General features: G+C 33.9%; 1 protein-coding gene across 1 annotated transcript; it reads right to left on the bottom strand.

Annotated features, from left to right (window-relative positions):
• Positions 1-14,714: 14,714 nt before the first annotated feature.
• On the bottom strand, positions 14,715-15,110 carry LOC141491791 (large ribosomal subunit protein eL39-like). The gene has a single exon (XM_074192608.1). The coding sequence runs from the start codon at positions 15,106-15,108 to the stop codon at positions 14,953-14,955; it is 156 nt and encodes a 51-aa protein (XP_074048709.1). The 5' UTR covers positions 15,109-15,110; the 3' UTR covers positions 14,715-14,952.
• Between the last annotated feature and the right edge of the window lie 7,270 nt (positions 15,111-22,380).

The following is a 22,380-nucleotide window of genomic DNA, read 5'->3' as shown; positions in this document are numbered from 1 at the left end:
TTCTTTCCCAATTGTAATTCTTTTAATTCCTTTTTCTTCTCATATTTCTGAAGTTAACATTTCTAATGAAATATTGAATAGTTGTGGTGATAATGAGCATCTTTGTTTAACCCCTGATCTTATTGGGAAAGTCTCTAGCCAATCCCCATTGCATATAATGCTGATTGATGATTTCAGATAGATACTGCTTATTATTCTAAGGAAAAATCCATTTATTCCTACACTCTGTTTATAATAGTAGGAATGGGTGCTGTACTTTGTCAAAAGCTTTTTCAGCATCTATTGATATAATCATAATTTCTGATAGATTTGTTATTGATATTATTGATTATATAACAGTGTTCCTAATATTGAACCAACCCTGCATTCCTGGGATAAATCCTTCTTGGTCACAGTGTATTATCCTAGTGATAACATATTGTAATCATTTTTTATGATTTTAAGATTTTTCATCTATATTCATCAGGGAAATAGGTCTATAATTTTCCTTCTCTGTTTTTACTCTTCCTCATTTAGGTATCAGCACAATATTGGTGTCATGGAGTTATGCAGAGTTCCATCTTCACCTATTTTTCCAAATAGTTTATATAGAATTGGAACCAATTGTTCCTTAAATGTTTGATAGAATTCACTCGTGAATCAATCTGGCCCTGGAGAATTTTTTGTTGGGGGTTCAATAATCGCTTGTTGACTTTCTTTTTTCTAAGATAGGGTTGTTTAGGTATTTAATTTCCTTTTCATGTAACCTGAGATCCTTTAATATTTGTACGTTTCGCTTAGATTGTGAAATTTATTGGAATGGAGTTGGACAATATAATTCAGAATTATTACTTTAATTTCCTACTTATTGGTGGTCAGTTCACCTTTTTCATTTATGATACTACCAATTCAGATTTCTTCTTTTTTTTAATTAAATTGACCTGAAGTTTATCAATTTTATTTTTTTTTTCATAAAACCAGATCTTGGTTTTATTTATTAGTTCAATAGTTTTCTTGCATTCGATTTTTATGAATTTCTCCTTTAATTTTAAGAATTTCTCATTTGGTATTTAATGGAGTTTTTAAATGTGTTCTTTCTCTAATTTTTTTAGTTGTATTATTTAGTTCATTGATTTCCTATTTCTCTAATTTATTCATCTAAGCATTTAAAGATATAATATATCCCCTGACAGCCACATTGAGTGAATCTCATAGTTTTAGGTATGTTATTTAATTATTGTCATTATTTAGTATGAAATACTTAATTCTTTCTATAATTTCATGTTTGATCCATTCATTTTTTAAAGTGAGGTTATTTAATTTCCAATTAGTTTGGGGTCTATAGCTCCCTGGCTAAATTTTGCTTATGACTTTTATTGCATTATGATGTGAGAAAGGTATATTCACTATTTCTACCTTTTTGCAAATTATCATTAGATTTTTATGCCCTAGTCAATGATCAATTTTTGTGAAAGTGCTATGTACTGCAGGAAAATAAGTACATTCCTTTCTATCCCCATTCAATTTCTTCCATAACTCTAACAAATCTAGGTTTTCTAATGATCTCTTTCTAATAATCTACATAACATCCTTCTTGTTTATTTTATGATTAGACTTACCTAAATCTGAGAGTGGAAGGTTGATTTCTCCCTCTAGTAGAATTTTGCTTAATATGTCTTAGAGTAACTCTTTCAGTTTCTACTCTAAGCATTTGGATATTATACCATTGGGTGCATACATATTTAGTATAGAAGTTACTTTATTGTCTATGCTACCTTTTAGGAGGATAATCCTTCCTTATCCCTTTTAACATTATCTATGTTTGCAACTGTTTTGCCTGAGACAGGGAGTGCTACCCCTGCATTTTTCACTTCAGTTGAAGCAAAATATATTTTGCTGCAACCTTTTACCTTTAGTCTATATTTATCTCTCTGCTTCAAATGAGTCTCTTTTTAAGTAGCATATTGCAGGATTCTGGTTTTTTTTAATCCATTCTGCTATTCACTTACATTTTAAAGGAGAGTTCATCTCATCCACATTCAAAGTTTTAATTACTAATTCTTTATTGACCTACATGCTATCTTCACTCTGTTTTTACTTTTCCCCTTTTTCACTATATTTGAAATCCCCAGTATTTTGTTTCAAAGACCACTACCTTCAGTATGTTTGCCCTCCTATATAAAACCCCCACCCCTTTCTCATTTCTCCTTCCTTAACTTTCTTCTTTTGGTTCCTATTTTTCTTCCACTCCCCATACACCCCTCCATTTTTCCCCTTTTAATACTTGAAAAGTAAGCTAAGTTTCTTAACTTAATTGAGTGTGTGTGTGTGTGTGTGTTAGTTAACTTTAAGCTGAGTCTGATGAAAAGAAGATTCACGTGGTTCTCACCTCCTCCCTTCTTCCCCCCCCTTTATTGCAATATATCTTTTGTACCTCTTAATGTAATGAGATTTACCCCATTCTTCCTCAATCCTCCTGTCTTGTTATTGACCCCCCCCCCCTTTTGAAGGAGGTACTGTTTTTAAATCATTCTGAGTCACAGAAAATTCATGCGTTTCCATCATTTAAGGCTAAGTATATTCTCTGGAATAGAGTTACAATTCTTTATCTTTTTTTAGGTTTTTGCAAGGCAATGGGGTTAAGTGGCTTGCCCAAGGCCACTCAGCTAGGTATTTATTAAGTGTCTGAGGCTGGATTTGAACTCAGGTACTCCTGACTCCAGGGCTAGTGCTCTATCCACTGCATCACCTAGCCTCCCCAAGTTATACTTCTTGAGAGTTATTACAGTCTTTCTTCTATGTAGGCATATAGCCAATTTCATCTTATTGGACAACAGTTTCTTTTTCTTTACCCCCTTCTTTCAACTTTTTCATGTGTCTCTTAAGCCTCCTATTTAATGTCCAAATTTTCTATTTAGTTTTGTGCTTTTCATCATGAAATGCTGGAAGTCTCCCACTTTGTTCAACGTCCATCTTTTCCCCTAAAAGAGAAGGCTCAGCTTTGCTGGGTAGTGGATTCTTGGCTGCATTCCAAGTTCCTTTGCTCTTTGGAATATCTCATTCTAGGACCTTTGATCCCTTAATGTTGTTACATCCAGGTCCTGCATAATCCTTACTGTGGCTCCTTGGTATGTAAATTGTTTCTTTCTGACAGCTAGCAGGATGTTCTCTTTTATCTAATAGTAATGAAAATTGGCCACAACATTCCATGGTCTTTTCATTTTAGGATCTCTTTCTGGAGGGGATCGATGTATTCTTTCAATAGCTTTTTTGTCCTCTGGTTCCAAGATATCAGGGCAATTTTCCATCACTAAATCCTATAATATTAAGTCCAGGATTTTTTTCTCTCTTCAGTGTCTTCAGGAAGTCCTATAATTTTCAGGTTGTCCTTTCTTGATCTATTATTGAAGTCAATGGTTTTGCTGATGGGGTACCTTACATTTTCTTCTATTTTTCCAATTTTTTGGTTTTGTTTAACAGACTATGGCTGTCTCATGAAGTCATTAGTTTCCACAGAGTCTATTCATTTTTTTAGAGAATAATTTTCTTCATTTACCTTTGCAACTCCTTTTCCAATTGGTCAATTATATTTTTGAAAGAGTTTTCCATTTGACCAATTGAAGTTTTGAGAGAATTATTTTCTTTTTGCATTTGTCCAATTATATTTTCCAAGGATTTGTTTTCTTGCTTCAAGGTGTTAATTTTCTCTCCCAAATTTTCCAATTGATTTTTAATGTCTTCCTGATTTATCCAAGGAAGGTTTTCTGTACTAGAGACCAGATCATATTCTCCTCAGAGGTTTTAGGTCTCTCTGAGTTACAGTCTTTTACATCTAGGAATTTTTCTATAAACTCATCTTTCCACTGACCTTTCTTCATTTTCCTGAGTCTTCATGTTGGCGAGGGGCTGGTTCACAGAGGTTTGGTGTTGAGATCCCTAGAGTCTTTACTCACTGGATTAGTAACTCCAAGTGGGCCAGCCAGACACTTTTCTTCGGAGTGTCTGTGTCCTTGATTTGAGTTCCTCTCCCTTGGCCTGGAGGGGGGTGGTTGAAGCTGCTGAATACTTTTATCTTTGAACAATGGTGGGCTTTGTCCTAGGGCAAATTAATTTCTCTCCCTATTCACAGCTGAGGGAGCTCTGCTGCTCACACCTGAGTCTGGGACAGAGGTGGGCTGTAATTGTGGTTTTTCTCAGAAAAGGCTTCAGCTGAAATGAAGATATGGACTCTGATTTCCTCCAGACAAGAGGAGCCCAAGGATTGATGTCTACACCTCTCCTGCCCTGGAACTCAGCCAGTTCAGCTCCAGACTGTCAGTGCCACAACCATTGTCTCTGTTCCCCATCTGACCCATGCCCCCACAGCTTATCATGCCAGTTCCACTCTCAGGCTCTCATCCCTAACTGTGCTCTGGGCAGAGTTCACCCTCTTTGCTCAGTCTCACCCATCGTCCTGGAAGACAAATCTTGAGGTAGATGTTCTTCTCCTAGATTCTTTTTTTGGTTTTTGTCAATCAGATTTCTGTTAAGAGGTTTATTTCATATTATATATATAAGGGAAGATCAGGTGACTTTAGCACAGAGCCTGTCTTCTCTCTGCCATCTTGACTGGAAGAATTTGCAAGTACATGTTGACATGATTTTACATATTATGGAAAACCATTCTCAGGCTCTTACCCTTTACAATAGGTGAAGAGATGTCTTGGTACATATGTGTGTGTGTGTGTGTGTGCGTGCGCGATATATACACATATCATGAAATTGGAGATTAAAAGTCCAAAGGACTATTTTGGATCTATAAGGAGAAAACATTAAGTTATTTTGTTATTTTCTTTCAAAACATTCTACAGTTAAATATTTGAAAATAATTCAATTGTCTAAGTCAGTTCATTCCTACCATTTCTCATCTTCCTCCCTCAAACCCATTAAAAAAGTTTATTCAAAGACTATTTTTTGTTATGAGGTAGGGAGAAGGAAGTTGTACCAGTATAAGAAACAGAAAGAATTGTTACAATATCAAAAATATATCCTGGAGACCACATTACCTATGTAGACCAGACAGAAAATGAAATAAATCATCAAGGAGACATTGCTGGTTAAATATTAACAAAATATAATTTGTCAATGAGAAGATCTTTAGTAAGTTTTTAGAAATTCTAATTAGTATGACAAGAATATAGATTTCAAAAAATGAAGGGAGACATTTGTCTCAATTATGGATTATTTTTCTGGAATTAATGTGTCAGAATTATTGGAAATGGACACAATTATAATAGTTATGGAAGAGCAGTCCAAGGAGGATCTAAAGTATGGTGGTAGTAAATGTAAATGAAGTTGTGAAATAATGTCTATTCATTTTTTTACCTAAAATATCTAAGAATTATTTAAAGCTGTAGTTATTTATATAATTTACTTTGATAATATTTTATCATATTTAATATTGGCAGTATTCATTAATCAAATCATAATGTCAAAGGAATTAGAATTAGAAGAGAATTTAAAGATTACTCGGTACAATTTTCCTCATTTGCTAGATGAGGCAACCAGCATCCAAGTGATATGATGATGGTTATACATGTAGAAAAGGACAATTCTGGTATTTGAGTCCAAATCCTTTAAATCAATATTCAGTTGAATGTATTTCCGCCATATTACTCTGTGTTATTTGAAATATTTACCTGAAATTTGTAAAAGCTGAATTTGAAAATTTCTATATAACTTTTACTCCTTTAGGTGATATGCTACACAAATTCATCAAATAATCCAAAGAAATGAGGCAAAAACAGTTTAACCTCACAATGAAGTCCCAGCAGTGACAGTATTGTCTAGAATTAAATACATTGGATTTAGAGTCATAGTGTCTTAGTTTAACTTCTGAGTCCTGTTGTTATTACCTATGAAGTCAACTGTCTCTTAGTTACATTGATTACCTTTAGCAAACTCCTCAGTAAAAGTGTATTAGACAGTTTTCTGCAAAAGGATGAAAAAAATAACATCTTGCTCTATGTGTTTGAATAATTATGTGACAAAATCCAATTTGAATTCAGGTCTTCCTATATCCAAGCCTAGATGACTGTCTGCTATTCTAAAATATTTCTAAATATATTTATATTTTGAGATTTTTTTAATTTTTAAGAAGATTTTATTTATTTTTGAATTTTAAAAATTTCCACTAATCTTATTTCTTTTCCCCCACTCTTCCCATTCTTGCTATATCTTATATTTGATTTTTTTCTTCTTAAGGATATTATTCCTCTGTCAACATATTCAATTTAGATCAATATATAGCATGGAAACAATGTAAAGACTAACATTTTTTGAGATGTTTTTACATTAATTATGAATTAAAGTAAAATTCATTTTTTTTTAGTTTTTGCGAGGCAATGGGGTTAAGTAGCTTGCCCAAGGCCACACAGCTAGGTAATTATTAAGTGTCTTAGGCCAGATTTGAACTCAGGTACTCCTGACTCCAGGGCCAGTGCTCTTATCCACTGTGCCACTTAGCTGCTGGAAATCTAATTCTTGATAGGATTAGAATCAGTGGCTAATTGCAACTTGATATAAGACTATTGTTTAATACTAATCTAATTTGAACCAATTATGTTGACTGTGTACTAAAAAATAATGTCAAGGGCTTTCCAATTATATATCATTACTATTTATGCATAGAAATATTTCTTAGCACTGTTCAATGAAATGTCAAGTTCATGTGAATTATACTTTTATGCCTAAAGTAAAAAAAGCAATATGAACTAAATTGCAAAAATAATATTAGGTAAAATACTTCTTTTCTTTTAAATATTTATTTAAGCTCATAATCCATAGGATCAATACTTAGAGATATTACATAATTATATTATGCACCTGTTTTAAGTATTAAAACATTCAACACATGAAAAGATAAACATCTGGCAATATATTCATACTCTCCAAATATTCCTACATGCACATCAGGTGCATATAGGAGGTGTGAATAAAATGTTTTTACTGGGATTCCAAACCACCATGACACTTAATAATTAATTGGTGTTGACAAAATGGGTGTCAGAAAAATAAAAAAAGAGTGAATATCTTTTGTTCAACTCCCAGTCCCATTAAATCTTTCAGACAGAACTTCCTTTGTGGAAAATTTATAAATCCCACTTTCCCCTTTAAAACAGTAGGTGTCTCTTATATGAGCTATAACTCTTGCATAATTGGAGATTCTAGGACTCTTTCCAAATTTTCTACAACATGCATAATTTTTCAAGAACACATCTGCCATAAGCATAAAAAAATCTCAGAACAATTATCCCCAAGAACTAAATCATATGATTTATGTAGTGAATATAATATGAGTTAGAGGAACTTGTCTTGTATTTCCTTCTTTTCCTCCCTATGTATTTTTCATTCTTTGCATTTTATGACTGCTTACACTTTGTTCCCTTATCAGAATAGTCAGTATAAAATTGTTTCTATTATAATTTTTCTCAGTTTTTCATGGTAATTTCTTTATAAAGACTTGAGGAACATTGAAAGCATATGAGAAACAGGCAAAAGACACTATTTTCAAATCATTTAAACTAACCATCATCAAAAAGCTCAAATTAAAAACTCTACTAGAAATTGCGGATATTTTCTATAAATATGTATGCAGAACAGTCATATTAGGTTTAGTGTGAATTTACTCATCTTCCTTCAGACATTATTTTTCTTGCCATGATCAACTTCTCTTAGGTCATTGTTTCTTCCTCAAATGGCTAATATCAAGAAATAATAGTTTATTTTTCCTAGTGAAAATCTCCCTTACCCTTTCTGAGAGATGCTATTTCTATAACTTTTTAAAGCACTTGAAAGTAAAAAATGCAATGATTTTAAATCCATCCTCCACACAGGTTCCAACTCGATTTTTCTTTTGGTCAGCCAGCCAACACTGAACTGAATTGAATAAGAGAACATTGAATAAGAGGCTGCTAGGACCTACATACTGCACTAAACACTGAGGAATCAGGGAAACTCAAGTAACTACTGCTGATAGGATAAAACGAAATGTATCACTTTTTTTCCCCCCCAATTCATTTATTTAGTATCTTAGAATCTTACATCTTTTCAGTCTTCCAAAATATATATTCCTTATACATGTATTTTATGGACAAGTCATAGTGATCTACTTAATGTTTCTCAAACATGGCACTCCATCCTTTAGTTTCTCTTTCTTTCCACAATTTTTCCTTTATACCTTGAATTATTTTTCTGTTTTACTTCTTTTTCTTTCAAGATTCAGCTAAAATGCTCCCTTCTTGATGATTTTTTCCAATATGTGTAGTGACTTTTAAGTTTAATTTATTTTTTAGATTTTTGAAAGGCAAGTGGGGTTAAGTGGCTTTCCCAAGGCCCCACAGCTAGGTAATTATTAAGTGTCTGAGGCCGGACTTGAACTCAGGTACTCCTGACTCTAGGGCCAGTGCTCTATCCACTGTGCCACCTAGCCAACCCTTAAATTTAATTTTGTTTTATCTTTCATATCTCATTTTATAATTTCATATCTGCATTGTTCATGTAGTTATTTATTTTAATACTGTCTTACATTATCAGGCATCATTGTTGTTGTTTGTTTGTCCTTCATTCTTTTTTTTCTTTTAGATTTTTCAAGGCAATGGGGTTAAGTGGTTTGCCCAAGGCCACACGGCTAGGTAATTATTAAGTGTCTGAGGTCGGATTTGAACCCAGGTACTCCTGAATCCAGGGCTGGTGCTTTATCCACTGTGCCACCTAGCCACCCCTGTCCTTCATTCTTGAAGAAGATCATGACATCAGAATTAGTGAATTGCCCAAAGTCACAGAGCTAGTAAGTAACAAGTCATAAATGAGATTTGAATTGACATCCTACTCCACTATGCCACCAAGTTCCCCCCAATAGAAGGCAACATTATGGTGGGCAGTGACTGTTTTTACCTTTGTTTGCATCCACAGGCTTTTGTAATACTGGCACAAAGTATAATCTTCCTAAATAAGGTGTTGAGAGAGAGGGGTTTTTTTGTATTTATTTATTTTCATCCATTTGTACATATATTTCCAAGTTTCAAAGTTTTTTCCTCCACCCTCCTTTCCCACACCCTCCCCTTAGTTGGGAACAGATAGTATTTTATGTGCATATTTTGTTAAGCATGTTAACAAATTAGCAATTTTTAGTATGAGGACTAAGGGAAAGCGAAGCATAACAGAACATTTTTATAAAGTGTTCATCAGATGCGGTAGGGGTGTTCTTTCTGTGTGTTTTTGCTTTGTTTTTGTTTTTCTTCCTCTGATTTGGGATAATATAGTACATAATCTGTCAAATACGGTAGTCCCAGCTCTCTTGACTGCTGTCAGGGATTGCTTCCATCAAGGTTATTCATCTCATAATGCTGATGTGTAAATTGTTCTCTTGGCATCAGATCCTGTAAGTCATTCAATGTCTCTCCAGAGTCCAATCATATATCGTTTCTTATAGAAAAATACTATTCCATAGTGTTCATTTAATATAACTTGTTTAGCATTTCCCCAATCAATGGACATCCCGGCAGTTTCCAATTCTTTGCCACTACAAAAGGGCTGCTATGAATATTTTGGAACATGTAGGACTTTTCCCAATTCTTATAATATCTTCTGGATATAGTCCTAGAATTGTAATTGCTGGGTTGAAAGGTATGGACAGTTTTATTACTCTTTGGACACTGTTCCATATTGATCTCCAGAAAGGTTGGATCCATTCACAACTCCAGGAGCAATACATCAATGTCCCAATCCTCCCATAACCTCTCCAACATTGATCATTTTCCCTTTTTCTCATCTGGGCTAATCTAATAGGGTCAGATGATATCTCATTGTTTTTTTTTAATTTGCATTTCTCTAATCAATAGTGATTTGGATCATTTTTTTCCATATGCATATATATGTATATATATATATATATAGCTTTAATTGAGTAATTTGAAAACTGTCTGTTCATATCCTTTGAACATTTATCAATTGGAGAATGACTTGTGACCTTATAAATTTGATGTAATTTTCTATATATTTTAGAAATTAGACCTTTATCATAACTCCTGGTTGTGAAGATTGTTTCCCAGCTTTCCACTTTTCTTCTAATTTTGGTAGCATTGATTTTATTAGTTCAAATCCTTTTTAATTTAATATAGTCAAAATCATACTTTTTGAAGTTTATAATCTGCTCTAATTGTTAAATTTATCCCTTTTCCATAGATCAGATAGATAGAATACTTTTTTGGTTTATTAATTTATCTATCTTATCACTCTTTACATTTGAATCCTGTACCTATTTTGATTTTATTTTTGTATAGGATGTGAGATGTGGATCTATGCCTCGTTTGCCATATTATTTTCCAGTTTTCCCAACAATTTTTGTCAAATAGTGAGTTCTTATCCCAGAGGCTGATGTCTTTGTGTCTGTCAAATAGTAGATTGCTATAATGCATTTACTACATTTTCTTTTGAACCTATCCTAATCTGCTAATCCATTACCATTTTTTAAATCAGTACCAGACATTTTTAATGACTGCTGCTTCATATTAAAGTTTTAGATCTGGTAGAGCTAGGCCACCTTACTTTACATTTGTTTTTCCATCAGTCCCCTTGCTATTCTTGCCATTTTGTTATTCCAGATAAATTGTTACTATTTTTCTTAGTTCAATAAAGTATTTATTTGGTAGTTTAATTGGTATGGCACTGAATAAGCAAATAAATTTGGGTAGAATTGTCATTTTTGTTATATTAGCTTGACCTAACTATGAGCATTTGACATTTTTCCAATTATTTAAATCTGACTTTATTTGGGTGAGAACTTTATAATTGTGTTCATATAATTTCTGGGTTTGTCTTAGGAGGTAGATTCCTAAGTATTTATGGTTATGTACAGTTATTTTAAATGGAATTTCTATTCCAGTCTCTTGTCGTTGGGCTTTGATGTTCATATACAGAAATATTGATGATTTATGTGGTTTTATTAACATAATATTCTGCTACTTTGCTGAATTTCTTAATTGTTTCAAGGAGTTTTTTAGATGATTTTCTTGGGTTCTCTACACAGAGTGAAAGTTTGGCTTAATCATTTTCTATTCTGATTCTTTTTTATTTTTCTTCTCTTATTGCTACTGCTAGCTTTTCTTTTTTTTTTTTTTTAGGGTTTTTTAGGGTTTTTTTTCAAGGCAAATGGCGTTAAGTGGTTTGCCCAAGGCCACACAGCTAGGTAATTATTAAGTGTCTGAGACCAGACTTGAACCCAGGTACTCCTGACTCCAGGGCTGGCACTTTATCCACTGCACCACCTAGCCACCCCATACTGCTAGCTTTTCTAATACTATATTGCATAGTAACAGTGATAGTGGGCATTCTTGTTTCACCCCTGAATTTATTGGAAATGCTTCAAGTTTATTCCCATTAAATATAATATTTGTTGATGGATTTAGATAGAACTATTTATTATTTTAAGGAAAACTCCATTTATTCCTATCTTTCTAGTCATTTTCATAGAATTGGATGTTGTATTTTATCAAAGGATTTTTCAGCATCTATTGAGAAAAACATATGGTTTCTATTGGTTTTATTGTTGATATGTTTTAATTATGTTGAATGATTTCTTAATGTTGGATCATCTTAAATCCAACCTGATCTTGGTGTAGTATCCTTGTAATAACTTGCTGTAGTCTCACTGCTAAGATTTTATTAAAGATTTTTGCATAAATTTTCATTAAGGAGATTGGTCTACAATTTTCATTGTCCTTTCCTGTTCTTCCTGGTTGAGGTATCAGCACCATTTTGATTTCATGAACAGAGTTTGATAGAACTCCTTCCTCTCCTATTTTTTAAAATAGTTTATGTAGAAGAGGGAATAATTGTTGCTTAAATGTGTGGTAGAATTCACATGTAAATCCATCTGGAACTGGAGACTTTTTGTAGGGAGTTTTTTGATGGTTTCTTCAATTTCTTTTTCTAAAACAGGGCCATTTAAGTAATTTATTTCCTCTTCTGTTAAGCTGGGCAAGTTTGCATTTTTGTAAATATTCATCCATTTCACTCAAGTTGAGCAAATTATTGGCATACAGTTTGGCAAATTAGCACCTAATTATCTCTTTAATTTCTTCCTCATTGCCATTCGTTCACCCTTTTCATTTTTGTTACTGAATCTCTCTCTCTCTCTCTCTTTTTAAATCAGATTAATCAGAGGTTTTTCTCTATTTTATTAGCTTTTTCATAAAATCAAGTCTTAGATTTATTTATGAGATCAATGGTTTTCTTGATTTCCATTTTATTAATGTCTCTCTTGATTTTCAGAATTTCTCATTTGGTATTTAATTAGGGATGTTTAATTTTTTTAGTTGCATTTCCAATTCATTGAACTCATCTTTCTCTATTTTATTCCTTTAGCCAGTGGGAGATATAAAGTTTTCTCTCTCAAAACTGCCTTGGTTGCATCTCATAAATTTTGGTAATGATGTTTCATTATTATCATTTTCTTGGATATAATTATTGATTATCTCTATTATTTACTATTTAATCCACCCATTATTTAAGATAAAATTATTTATTTTCCAAATAGTTCCTGGTTTCTATTTCTCTGACAATTTATTCCATGCAATTTTTATTGTATCATGATCTGAGAAATGTGCATTTATTATTTCTGTCTTTCTGTATGTGACTTAAGGTTTTTGTGCCCTAGTATATAGTCAGTCTTGGTGAAGGTACCATGTACTGATAAGAAAAAGGTATATATTTTTTTGATTCCCATTAAGTTTTCTCCAGAGATCTATTATATCTGAGTTTTCTAAGATTTCATTCACCTTCTGAACTTCCCTCTTGTTTAATATGTTGTTATATTTATCTAGTTCTGAGAGAGGGAGGTTGAGGTCTCAAATTATTAAAATTTTGCTCTCTGTTTCTCCTTGAAATTCACTCAACTTTTCCTCTAGGAATCTGGATGCTATCCCACTAGGTGCATACATGTTTATTAATGATATAGCTTCATTTCCAATGGGGTCTTTTAAGAAGATGTTTTCCTCCCTTATCCCTTTTAATGAGATTGATTTTTACTTTTACTTTTTCTGTGATCAGGATGGCTAACCTTGATTTTTTTTACTTCAAGTTGAGGCACAATATATTTCCCTCCAGCCATTTACCTTAATCCTGTGTGTGTCTGTCTGCTTCAAATGTGTTTCTTGCAAACAACATATTGTAGGATTCTCATTTTTAATCCATTATGCTATGTTTCTGTTTTATAGAATAGTTCATCCCATTCATATTCACAGTTAGGGTTACTAATTCTGCATTTTTCTCCATGCTATCTTTCTCTTTTTATAACACCTCTTTCCTTTTATAACTTTCACCAAAATTGTATTACCTTTCCCTTTGATTATTCTTTTATAAATTTAAATTTCAGTTCATTTTCACTTATACCTTTCCTTCCTTTTATCAGATCCTTCTTCATCTTCCCCTTTCCCAGGCTCCCCCCCCCTCCCCTGCAGATTAAGTTACATTTTTAAACCCATGTTAGAATGAATCTTATTCCCTCTCTGGGCTAAATCTATTGAATAGAATTACATAGCAAATTCTTCCTTCTTTCACTCTAAAATTATAAATATTTGTGTCTCTTACCTTTGTGCTCTTATATTATCAGTCAGGTACTGTCAATCACAGTTCTTGATTGCTTGCTAAACTCCTATTGTTATCAAGATATCATCACAGATTGTTTACTTGATTGTTTGATAAACAACCTTGAATCAAATTGCATCAAATTATAGTTATAATGTTTTTTACCTTATCCACTTTGCAAATATCTTTCAAGTACACAAAATCCTCTTCATAAGTCAAAGTATCCACCAAAGCCATATCACTTCATGAACTATTTGTGCCCCACCCCACTGGTCTATGTTTTGTCCCACTTTTTCTCCCTACCTCCCACTCCAAGTATTTAATACCTTGTTAAGTGATCCAAGGCCTTTTTTTTTTTTCTCCCATTTTACCCACTCCCCCACCAGGGTACTTATAGCCTTGTTAAGAGAAGCAACCTGATCTAATTAACTGAAAGTATATTGAAGATCTCTAAGCACCTGGAGGCTCTGGAGGTTTCACTGAGAACTTTACAAATGATTTTTTTTTTGGTAGAAGCCCTTTATTAGCAGAATTGCATCTTCAGAAAATTATGAAGCCATTCACCTGAATCAGGTCTAGTTCCTAACAAAAAGGTTGGGCTTTCCCAAACACACAAATAACCAACAACTTTTAAGAAAGTTGCCAACACTTAATTTACCACCTCCCAACAAGGAACGAAGACGGCTTATTGTGTGAAATAAGCAGGGGATCAAACAGGCTACTTCTCTGACTGTGAGTTAGAGAAATGAACACAGTCAGCTGCGCGTAATCTGGCTGAGAGCTCCGGATTAGCAGCACTGGAGGCTTCCTCTGAAGGCTTGCAAATCTTAGATCCCCACAACAACCCTGTGAGGTAGGTGCTCTCTTCTAACTCCTCAGAACACAAAACAAAACACAGAGAGGTTATTGTGAAGGTTTGTTGGAGGCAGGGCTTGAGCTTGGTTTTTCTTGACAGGAATAACTTGTTGAGGGATGATCTCTGCCTCTTAAGCATAACCTCAAACAGACAAATGCCACACAGAGATGGGGAGAACAGTAATTTAAACTATATCACAATACACAGTTTATCGAACGAATGGATGCAAGAGATGAAGACATTCGAGGGCAAGACAAGTCGAATACTTTGCTGGGGGTTTTCTTAGACGTCTGCACTTTGGCAGACAGGTTTCCAAAATGGGAGGAGCAGCAGTAGTAGTTACTTCTTATTGGGGGCAATGAGGCGATTTAAGTGATGGATGGATGGATGGATGGATGGATGGATGAATGAATGGGTGGATGGATGGATGCAATGGTAGGGAGGGGGAGGTGGTCTTGGTGTAGAATGTCTTTCATTTCCCAGGCCATTCTTTATAACCCGAGCTTGGTCCTTCTCCAGTGTCTCCTCTTTGAGTTGTACCTGATCTTATTGCCAGTTTTCATCTGAATCCACTGGGGAATGGGACGATTCTGCTTCTGTTTCTTGGCCAGGAACCTCTTGATTCTGAATGTTTTATGAGAGGACATGATGATGAAATGACATCCGAGCTTCCACCATGATGGCTGGACGGCGAAAAAAGCTACAATTGATATTAAGCAATGGAGACACCTGTCTCCTTTGAAGCATATGATGCCCTCATTAGACAAGGTGTTTAGCACCTTTTGATTAAAGCCAGTCTGAGTATAATGGGATACTTAAGTTAAAGTTGACACTCCTACTTTGCTTTTCAGGGCTTTTTATCTCAAACATAGTAATATGATCTTGGACCTCTTCAACTGAGACCCAACGTATATCCCTTAGGTTCATTCTCTTCAATTATTTTCTACCCTCTAATTATCCATAGAGAAGTATACAGTCATATTTCATAGTCATTCATGTAACATAACTTGTTTAGCCATTCCCCAATTGATGAGCATGCCCTCAATTTCCAGTTCTTTGCCACTACAAAAAGAGCTGTTATCAATATTTGGAAACAGGACTTTTCCCATGTTTTGCAATTTCTTCTGGATATAGTTCTAGAATTGGAATTGTGGGATTGAAGGGTTTGAACAGTTTTACTGTACTTTGGGCATAGTTCCATATTGCTTTCCAGAAAGGTTGGAACCATTAATAACTCCACCAGCGCTGCATCAATATATCAATCTTTCCACAGTCTCTCCAACATTGATCATTTAATTTGGGCAGAATTGCCATTTTTATTTAATTGGCTCGACCTAACCATAAGCATTTGACATTTTCCCAGTTATTTAAGATCGGACTTTATTTGGGTGAGGAGAGCTTTATGTTCATACAGTTTCTGAGTTTGTCCTGGGAAGTCAACTCATAAGTATTTAATATTGTCTACACTTATTTTAAATGTTACTGCTCTTTCTATGTCCTGTTCTTGGGCTTTGTTTTTCATATATAGAAATGCTGATGATTTATGTGAGTTTATTTTATATCCTTAGCTTTATTTATGAAATCAATGGGTTTCTTGTTTTCCATTTTATTCATTTCTCCCTTGATTTTCAGAATTTCTAGTTTGTTATTTAATTAGGGATGTTTAATTTCTTCTTTTTCTAGCTTTATTCATTGTGTTCCCAATTCATTGATCTCCTTTTTCTTTTATTCATATAGGCATTTAAAGATATAAAGGTCCCCCTCCAAACTGCCTTGGCTGCATCTCATAAATTTTGGTATGGTCTCATTATTATCATTTTTGTGGATATAGTTATTTATTATTTTTATTATTTGTTGTTTGATTCACCCATTATTTATGATAAATTATTTAATTTCCAATTAGTTCTTGGTTTATCTTTTCCTGACCCTTTATTACATGCCATTTTTTGCATCTTGATCTGAGACGTATGTATTTATTATTTCTGCTTTTCCACATTTGATTTTAACATATTTGTACCCTAGTACATGGTCAATTTTGGTGAAGGTGCCATGTACTTCCAAGGAAGATGTATTTTATTTTCTATTCTCATTTTCTCCAGAGGTCCATCGTATCTAAGTTTTCTAATATTTCATTCCCCTTCTTAACTTCCTTCTTGTTTACTTTGTTGCTAGATTTATCTATTTCTAAGAGGAATATTGGGGTCTCCCATTATTAAAGTTTTGCTGTATAGTTCTCCTTGTATTTAACTCAAGTTTCCCTCTAGGAATCTGTATACTATACCACTAGGTGCATGCATATTTAGTAATGATATAGGTTCATTTTCAATTGTGCCTTTTAATAAGACATAGTTTCCTTCCTAATCTTGTTTAATGAGATTGATTTTTGGTTTACTTTGTCTCAGATTAGTATCACTACCCCAGATATTTTTACTTCAGTTGAGGCACAACATATGTTTCTCCAAACTTTTACCTTTACCCTGGGTATATCTGTCTGCTTTGTATTTGTTTCTTGTAATCAACATATAGGATTCTGTCTTTAATCCATTTTTTATCTATTTCCATTTTATGAGACAATTCATCCCATTCTCATTTACAGTTATGATTAATAATTCTTTATTTCCCTCCATACTATCTTTTCCATTTGTATTTTTCTTTTATTTTTTCTTGTTCTTCTTCACCAAAATTTCACTAATTTTCCCCTTTGATTTTTCTTTTAAATATTTAACTTTCAGTTTTTTTCAGTTATACCTTCCCTTCCTTTTTATTAGTTAATTCTTCTCTTACCTTTCCCTATTCCCAGCCCCCCACCCTTTACCTGTAGATTAAGATTAAGGGAGATTTTTAAACCCAAGTTGGAGTGAATCTTATTCCCTCACTGGGCTAAATCTATTGAGTAGAATACACTCAGTATTCACATTCTCCCTTCTTTCTCTTTATAATTATAACTCTTTTTCCATTTTCCCTTGGTTCTCCAATATCATCAATCAGGTATCATCAATAACAGTTAGATTATTTAATTGCTTGATAAATTTCTATTTTCAAGATATCACAGGTTATTTACTTGATTGCTGGATAAGCAGCATTGACTCAAATTGCATCAAATTATAATTATTATCACTTTTTGCCTTACCCTCCCTTCTAAGTATCTTTCAAGTACTCACAGTTCTCCTGGAAAGCCGAAGTATAATCCAGAGCCATGCCATTTCTTCAAGTATTTGTGTCTCTCTCCCCAGGCCCATTTTCTTTTATATTTTACCTTCCCCCTTGCCCACCCAAGGTACTTAACACCTTGTTTAGAGAAACAAGATCTATTGTCTCCCACTTTACCCTCCCTCCACACCCAAGGTACTTAACACTTTGTTAAGTGAAGCACCTGTTAATTCAAACCCTAATCAAATTACCTGAAACTGAGGTTCTCTAAGTATTGGGAGTCTCTGGAGGTCTCATCCAAGAACCTAACAAATGATAGTAAGTAACAAAGAAACTGTCTCAGGTCCTGTTTCACGTCCTCACAGTTTATGATGCCCTCATTAGACAAGGTGCTTACAAACTTGTGATGAAAGCCAGTCAGAGTGTAATGAGATCCTGGAGTAAAAATTAACACTCCTGCCTTCTTTTTTCAGGGCTTTTTCTCTCAGACATTGTTATGTGATCTTGGACATCTTCAATTGAGAGAAAAGCCCCAATTAAACCCATATCCTTTAGGTTAATTCTCTTCAATTATATTCTACACTCTAATTATCCTTAGAGAAGCAAAGTTCTAATGAGTTAGAATTGTTGTATCTACCCTTTTAGGGACCAACATTTGTTTAAAACAGGTTTATTTTTTCAGTCCTCTTTTTTCATTTACCTTCTTTATGTAACTCTTCATTCATGTATTGGCACCTGAATTCTCTGTTCAGTTCTGGTCTTTGTGTCAGGAAGTTCTGGAAGTCCTGCATTTCATTGAATATCCAACTTTTCCACTGAAAATATATACTGAACTTTGCATGGTAGTACATTCTGGGTTGTAATTCCATGTCCTTAGCTCTCCAAAACATGTTATTCCAGTTCTTTCCCATCCTTCCACGTTGAGACTGATAAGTCCCATGTTAGTCTTATTGTGTTCCCTTTGTATTTAAATTGTTTTCTTTTTGATGTTTACAATATTCTCTCTCTTTTATTTGAGGATTCTGGAATTTTATATCCCTTGGAGGTTTTAACCTGGGGTCTCTTTTTGGAGGGGTTCTGTGGATTCTTTCAATTGTTATGCTGTTATCTTGTTTTAGTAGATTAGGGTGATTTTCCCTAAAAATTGCTTGCATGATATTTTCCAGGTTCTTTTGTTGGTCCAGGCTTTCTAGTAGTCCAATGATTTGTAGATTATCTCTGCTGAATCTGTTTTCCAAGTCATTCATTTTCCCTAGAAGGTAATTTATATATTTTTTTGAATTTATTTCAGCCTTTTTTTGTTTGATGGAATCTTGTAGTCTTGTAGATTCATTGGTTTCTAACTGTACAATTCTAACAATTCAATTTTTAGGATTTTATTATCTTCATTTAACCTTTTTGTTTCCTTTTTAAAGGTGTTGAATTCTCTTGTCAAATATTAACAATTTTCCTGCATGACTTTCATTTCTTTTTTCCACTTTTCTTCTTCCCCTCTTCTTGGTTTTTAAATTCTATTTTAACCTCTTAGATGAGCTTTTGTATTTGAGTCCAATTTATGGACTATTTTGATACTTTTTCTGTGAGTGATGTTTCAGTTTTCTTCTTCAGACATGGCACTGCTGTCATCTTTATCTGTGAAGTATTTTTCTATAGTGAGTGCTCTTTTAGATTTTTTGCTCATCTTAGTTGCTGTAGTTCTGCTCCTGGGGTATATGGAATATTGATCCAAGCTTTTATTTACCTGGGGCTGGGGACTTATCCCTGACTTGTTGTTGGCTAAGATGTTGCCTATGTTGTCCAGCCTTGCCTTTGAAGAGATTGGTTTTTCCCCCACCTTTATATCCAGGTTCTGATTTAACAGAGGCTTATTCCCAACCCAGTCCTGTCTTTTACCCCTGCATTTTTAGGTTTCAGACTTTTTGGGGGTTTAGCAAACCCCTGCTGGTTTGCTATTCAGTTGCTGGGACTCCTGTTCTTATTAACCTTTCTGGATCTGGATTACACTGTGGCTAAGTCTCCTGCTGGCTTTCCTAGGGCTCCTGCCTCCTGGAATTTTCTTCCCCTTTCCCCCCAAAGAAACAGACCTTCAATGAAGATCCTCCACCATGCCTGCAGTTGAAAACTTCTTTGAATCTTCTTTTTTTTCTTGCTGGTATCTGTAGTGTGAATGTCAGGGTAGTCTTCATGTATCTTTGGTAGGGAAAGGCTCCAGGAGCTTGTTAGGTTCGTGCAACCATCTTGGCTCTGCTCCAGGAGTCAAGGTAAAGTGTTTTAGGAAAGAATGCTGGCATGTTGAGATCATACAAACTTTGCATATTTAACATTGAATATTGATTTAAGGGTTCAGATCTAGTTGTTGAAAATGATAAGCCAGAGAATGAATTAACACTTTCTAGAAAATCCTTAAGAAAGTACCCTTGCTGGGGCGGCTAGGTGGTATAGTGGATAAAGCATCAGCCCTGGAGTCAGGAGTACCTGGGTTCAAATCTGGTCTCAGAAACTTAATAATTACCTAGCTGTGTGGTCTTGGGCAAGACACTTAACCCCATTTGCCTTGCAAAAACCTAAAGAAAAGAAGAAGAAGAAAGTACCCTTGCAGATATACAAAAACTCCAGAGAATGTAGCTTGGTGCTATTCTCCCTGACACCTTTTAATTTGAGCACAGGTAACATTTTTCTGTTTCTGATTTTATCTGAAATATGAGAGGAAATGGAAATGAATATTAGAGAGGCCATTAGAAAGGTAGATTGTGGGTGGGTTGTGAGCAAATTGCTCACAACTAATGAAGAACAGTAGTAAATTCTGTTATCTGAAAATGCATGCCATGCTTGTGATTTCATGAAGAATGTGAGGGATGATAGATCTACAGCTACAAAATTCTTTGTCCAGATGAATCAAAGGAAGTTTTCAGCACACTGGGAAGAACTATGGTTTTCCTTTATTTTAACAAACAATAAAAAATTAGTAACAAAATTCATTTGTAGCAACAAAAGGTCAAAAAATAAGACAACTCATGAAAAAAAATGTAAAGGAATGGGGATCCCTGCTCTACCAAATCTAAAACTATGATATAAATCCTCAGTCATCCAAACTTCTTGGTACTGGTTAAGAAATAGAGAACTAGATCAGTGGATTAGGATGGGTTCAAAAGAAACTGAAGTAAATTTCTAGAGCAATCTACCTTTTGATAGACCCAAAGACATTAGTTTCTGCGATATGAACTATTTGCCAAAAATTGTTGGGAAAACTAGAAAATTGTATGGATCTAGGCATAGATCTACATTTTACATGGTATATATCAAAGCAAGTTCAAAATGGATACAGGGTTTAGCCATTAAAGTGTGACACCATAGATAAATTAATAGATCAAGAAATTATCTATTAGATCTATAGAAAGAGGAAATAATTATGACCAATCAAGAAAGTGAGTACATAATATATTGCAAAATGAATTTTGATTATGATTTTTGACTAAATTAAATTAAAAAGGGCTTGCACTAATAAAATCAATGCTGTCAAAATTAGAAGGAATACAGAAAGCTGGGAGACAATTTTCACAACTAGGAATTCCTGATAAAGCTCTCTTTTCTAAAATATTTAGAGAATTACATGAAATTTATAAGTTCACAAGGCATTCTCTCAATTATAAATTGTCAAATGATATGAATAGACACTTTTCAAATGAAGAAAGTAAACCCATATACAATCATATGAAAAAATGCTACAAATCAAAAATTGATTCTAAAAATGTAAATTCAAACAACTATGAGGTATCATCACTTCACACCTATCAGATAGGCTAAGGTGACAAAAAAGGGAAACTAATTAATGTTGGAAAGGTTATGGGAGGATTGGAACATTATTGCATTTCTGTTAGAGTAGTGAACTGATCCAACCATTCCAGAAAACAGTATAGAACCTTGCCCAAAGTTCATTAAAATGGATTTTGACCCAGCAATTTCAGTTCTAGACCTATAACCAGAATAAATCATAAAACAATAAGAAAAGTTCCACATGTTTCAAAATATTCATAGTATTATTCTTTTTGTAGTGGTGAAGACCTGGAGAGGGTATACCCATCAATTGGGGAATGGCTAAACAAGTTATGATACATGAAAACTATGGGAATACTATGGAATATTATTGTTAAACTCTAGAGAAACATGGAATGAATTACAGGATATGATACTGAGGGAAGGGAGAAGATCCAAGAGGACAATGTGCACATTAACAGCAACATTGTGAAATGATCAACCTAAATGGATGCAGTTGCTAAAGTGGGTCAGAGAGTTAAGACAACCCTATTAGACCAGCTAAGAACAATGTTATCCTCAATTATAGGAAGGAAAACAAAACAAAACTCTTCACAATCTGATGCACACTACCTGAATTAATTTAAAAATATCTCTTATTCATGTCTTTCCTTTTATTCTAGTTCCTTGTACTGAAAATGACTAAACTACAAACGTGTTTAACAGAAATGTGTTTGTAAAATATTAATCTGACTATTCACTCCTGAGGGAAGGGGAGTGGGAAGGGAAAGGGGAAGAAAATTTTGTAACTTAAAAATACACATAATGCATATGAATGAATTTTGAAAAACTTTCATAACATGTATTTGGAAAAATAAAATATCCATGGAAAAAAGATGTTTCACCTTTAGGTGAACTTATGAGAAAAGAGTTGCAGAGAATGGGTACTTTTAGATAACTTTCAATTTTCAATGTTGAAACATTCACATTGATGATACTGAATAGTTTCAAAGATT

Source organism: Macrotis lagotis, chromosome 6, assembly GCF_037893015.1.
Source record: "Macrotis lagotis isolate mMagLag1 chromosome 6, bilby.v1.9.chrom.fasta, whole genome shotgun sequence".
NCBI lineage: Eukaryota > Metazoa > Chordata > Mammalia > Peramelemorphia > Peramelidae > Macrotis > Macrotis lagotis.
This window is presented reverse-complemented; position numbering and strand designations above follow the sequence as displayed.

Excerpts from the sequence above, each read along its gene's own strand:
- LOC141491791 (XM_074192608.1), bottom strand. The coding sequence starts at position 15,108 with ATGTCCTCTCATAAAACATTCAGAATCAAGAGGTTCCTGGCCAAGAAA.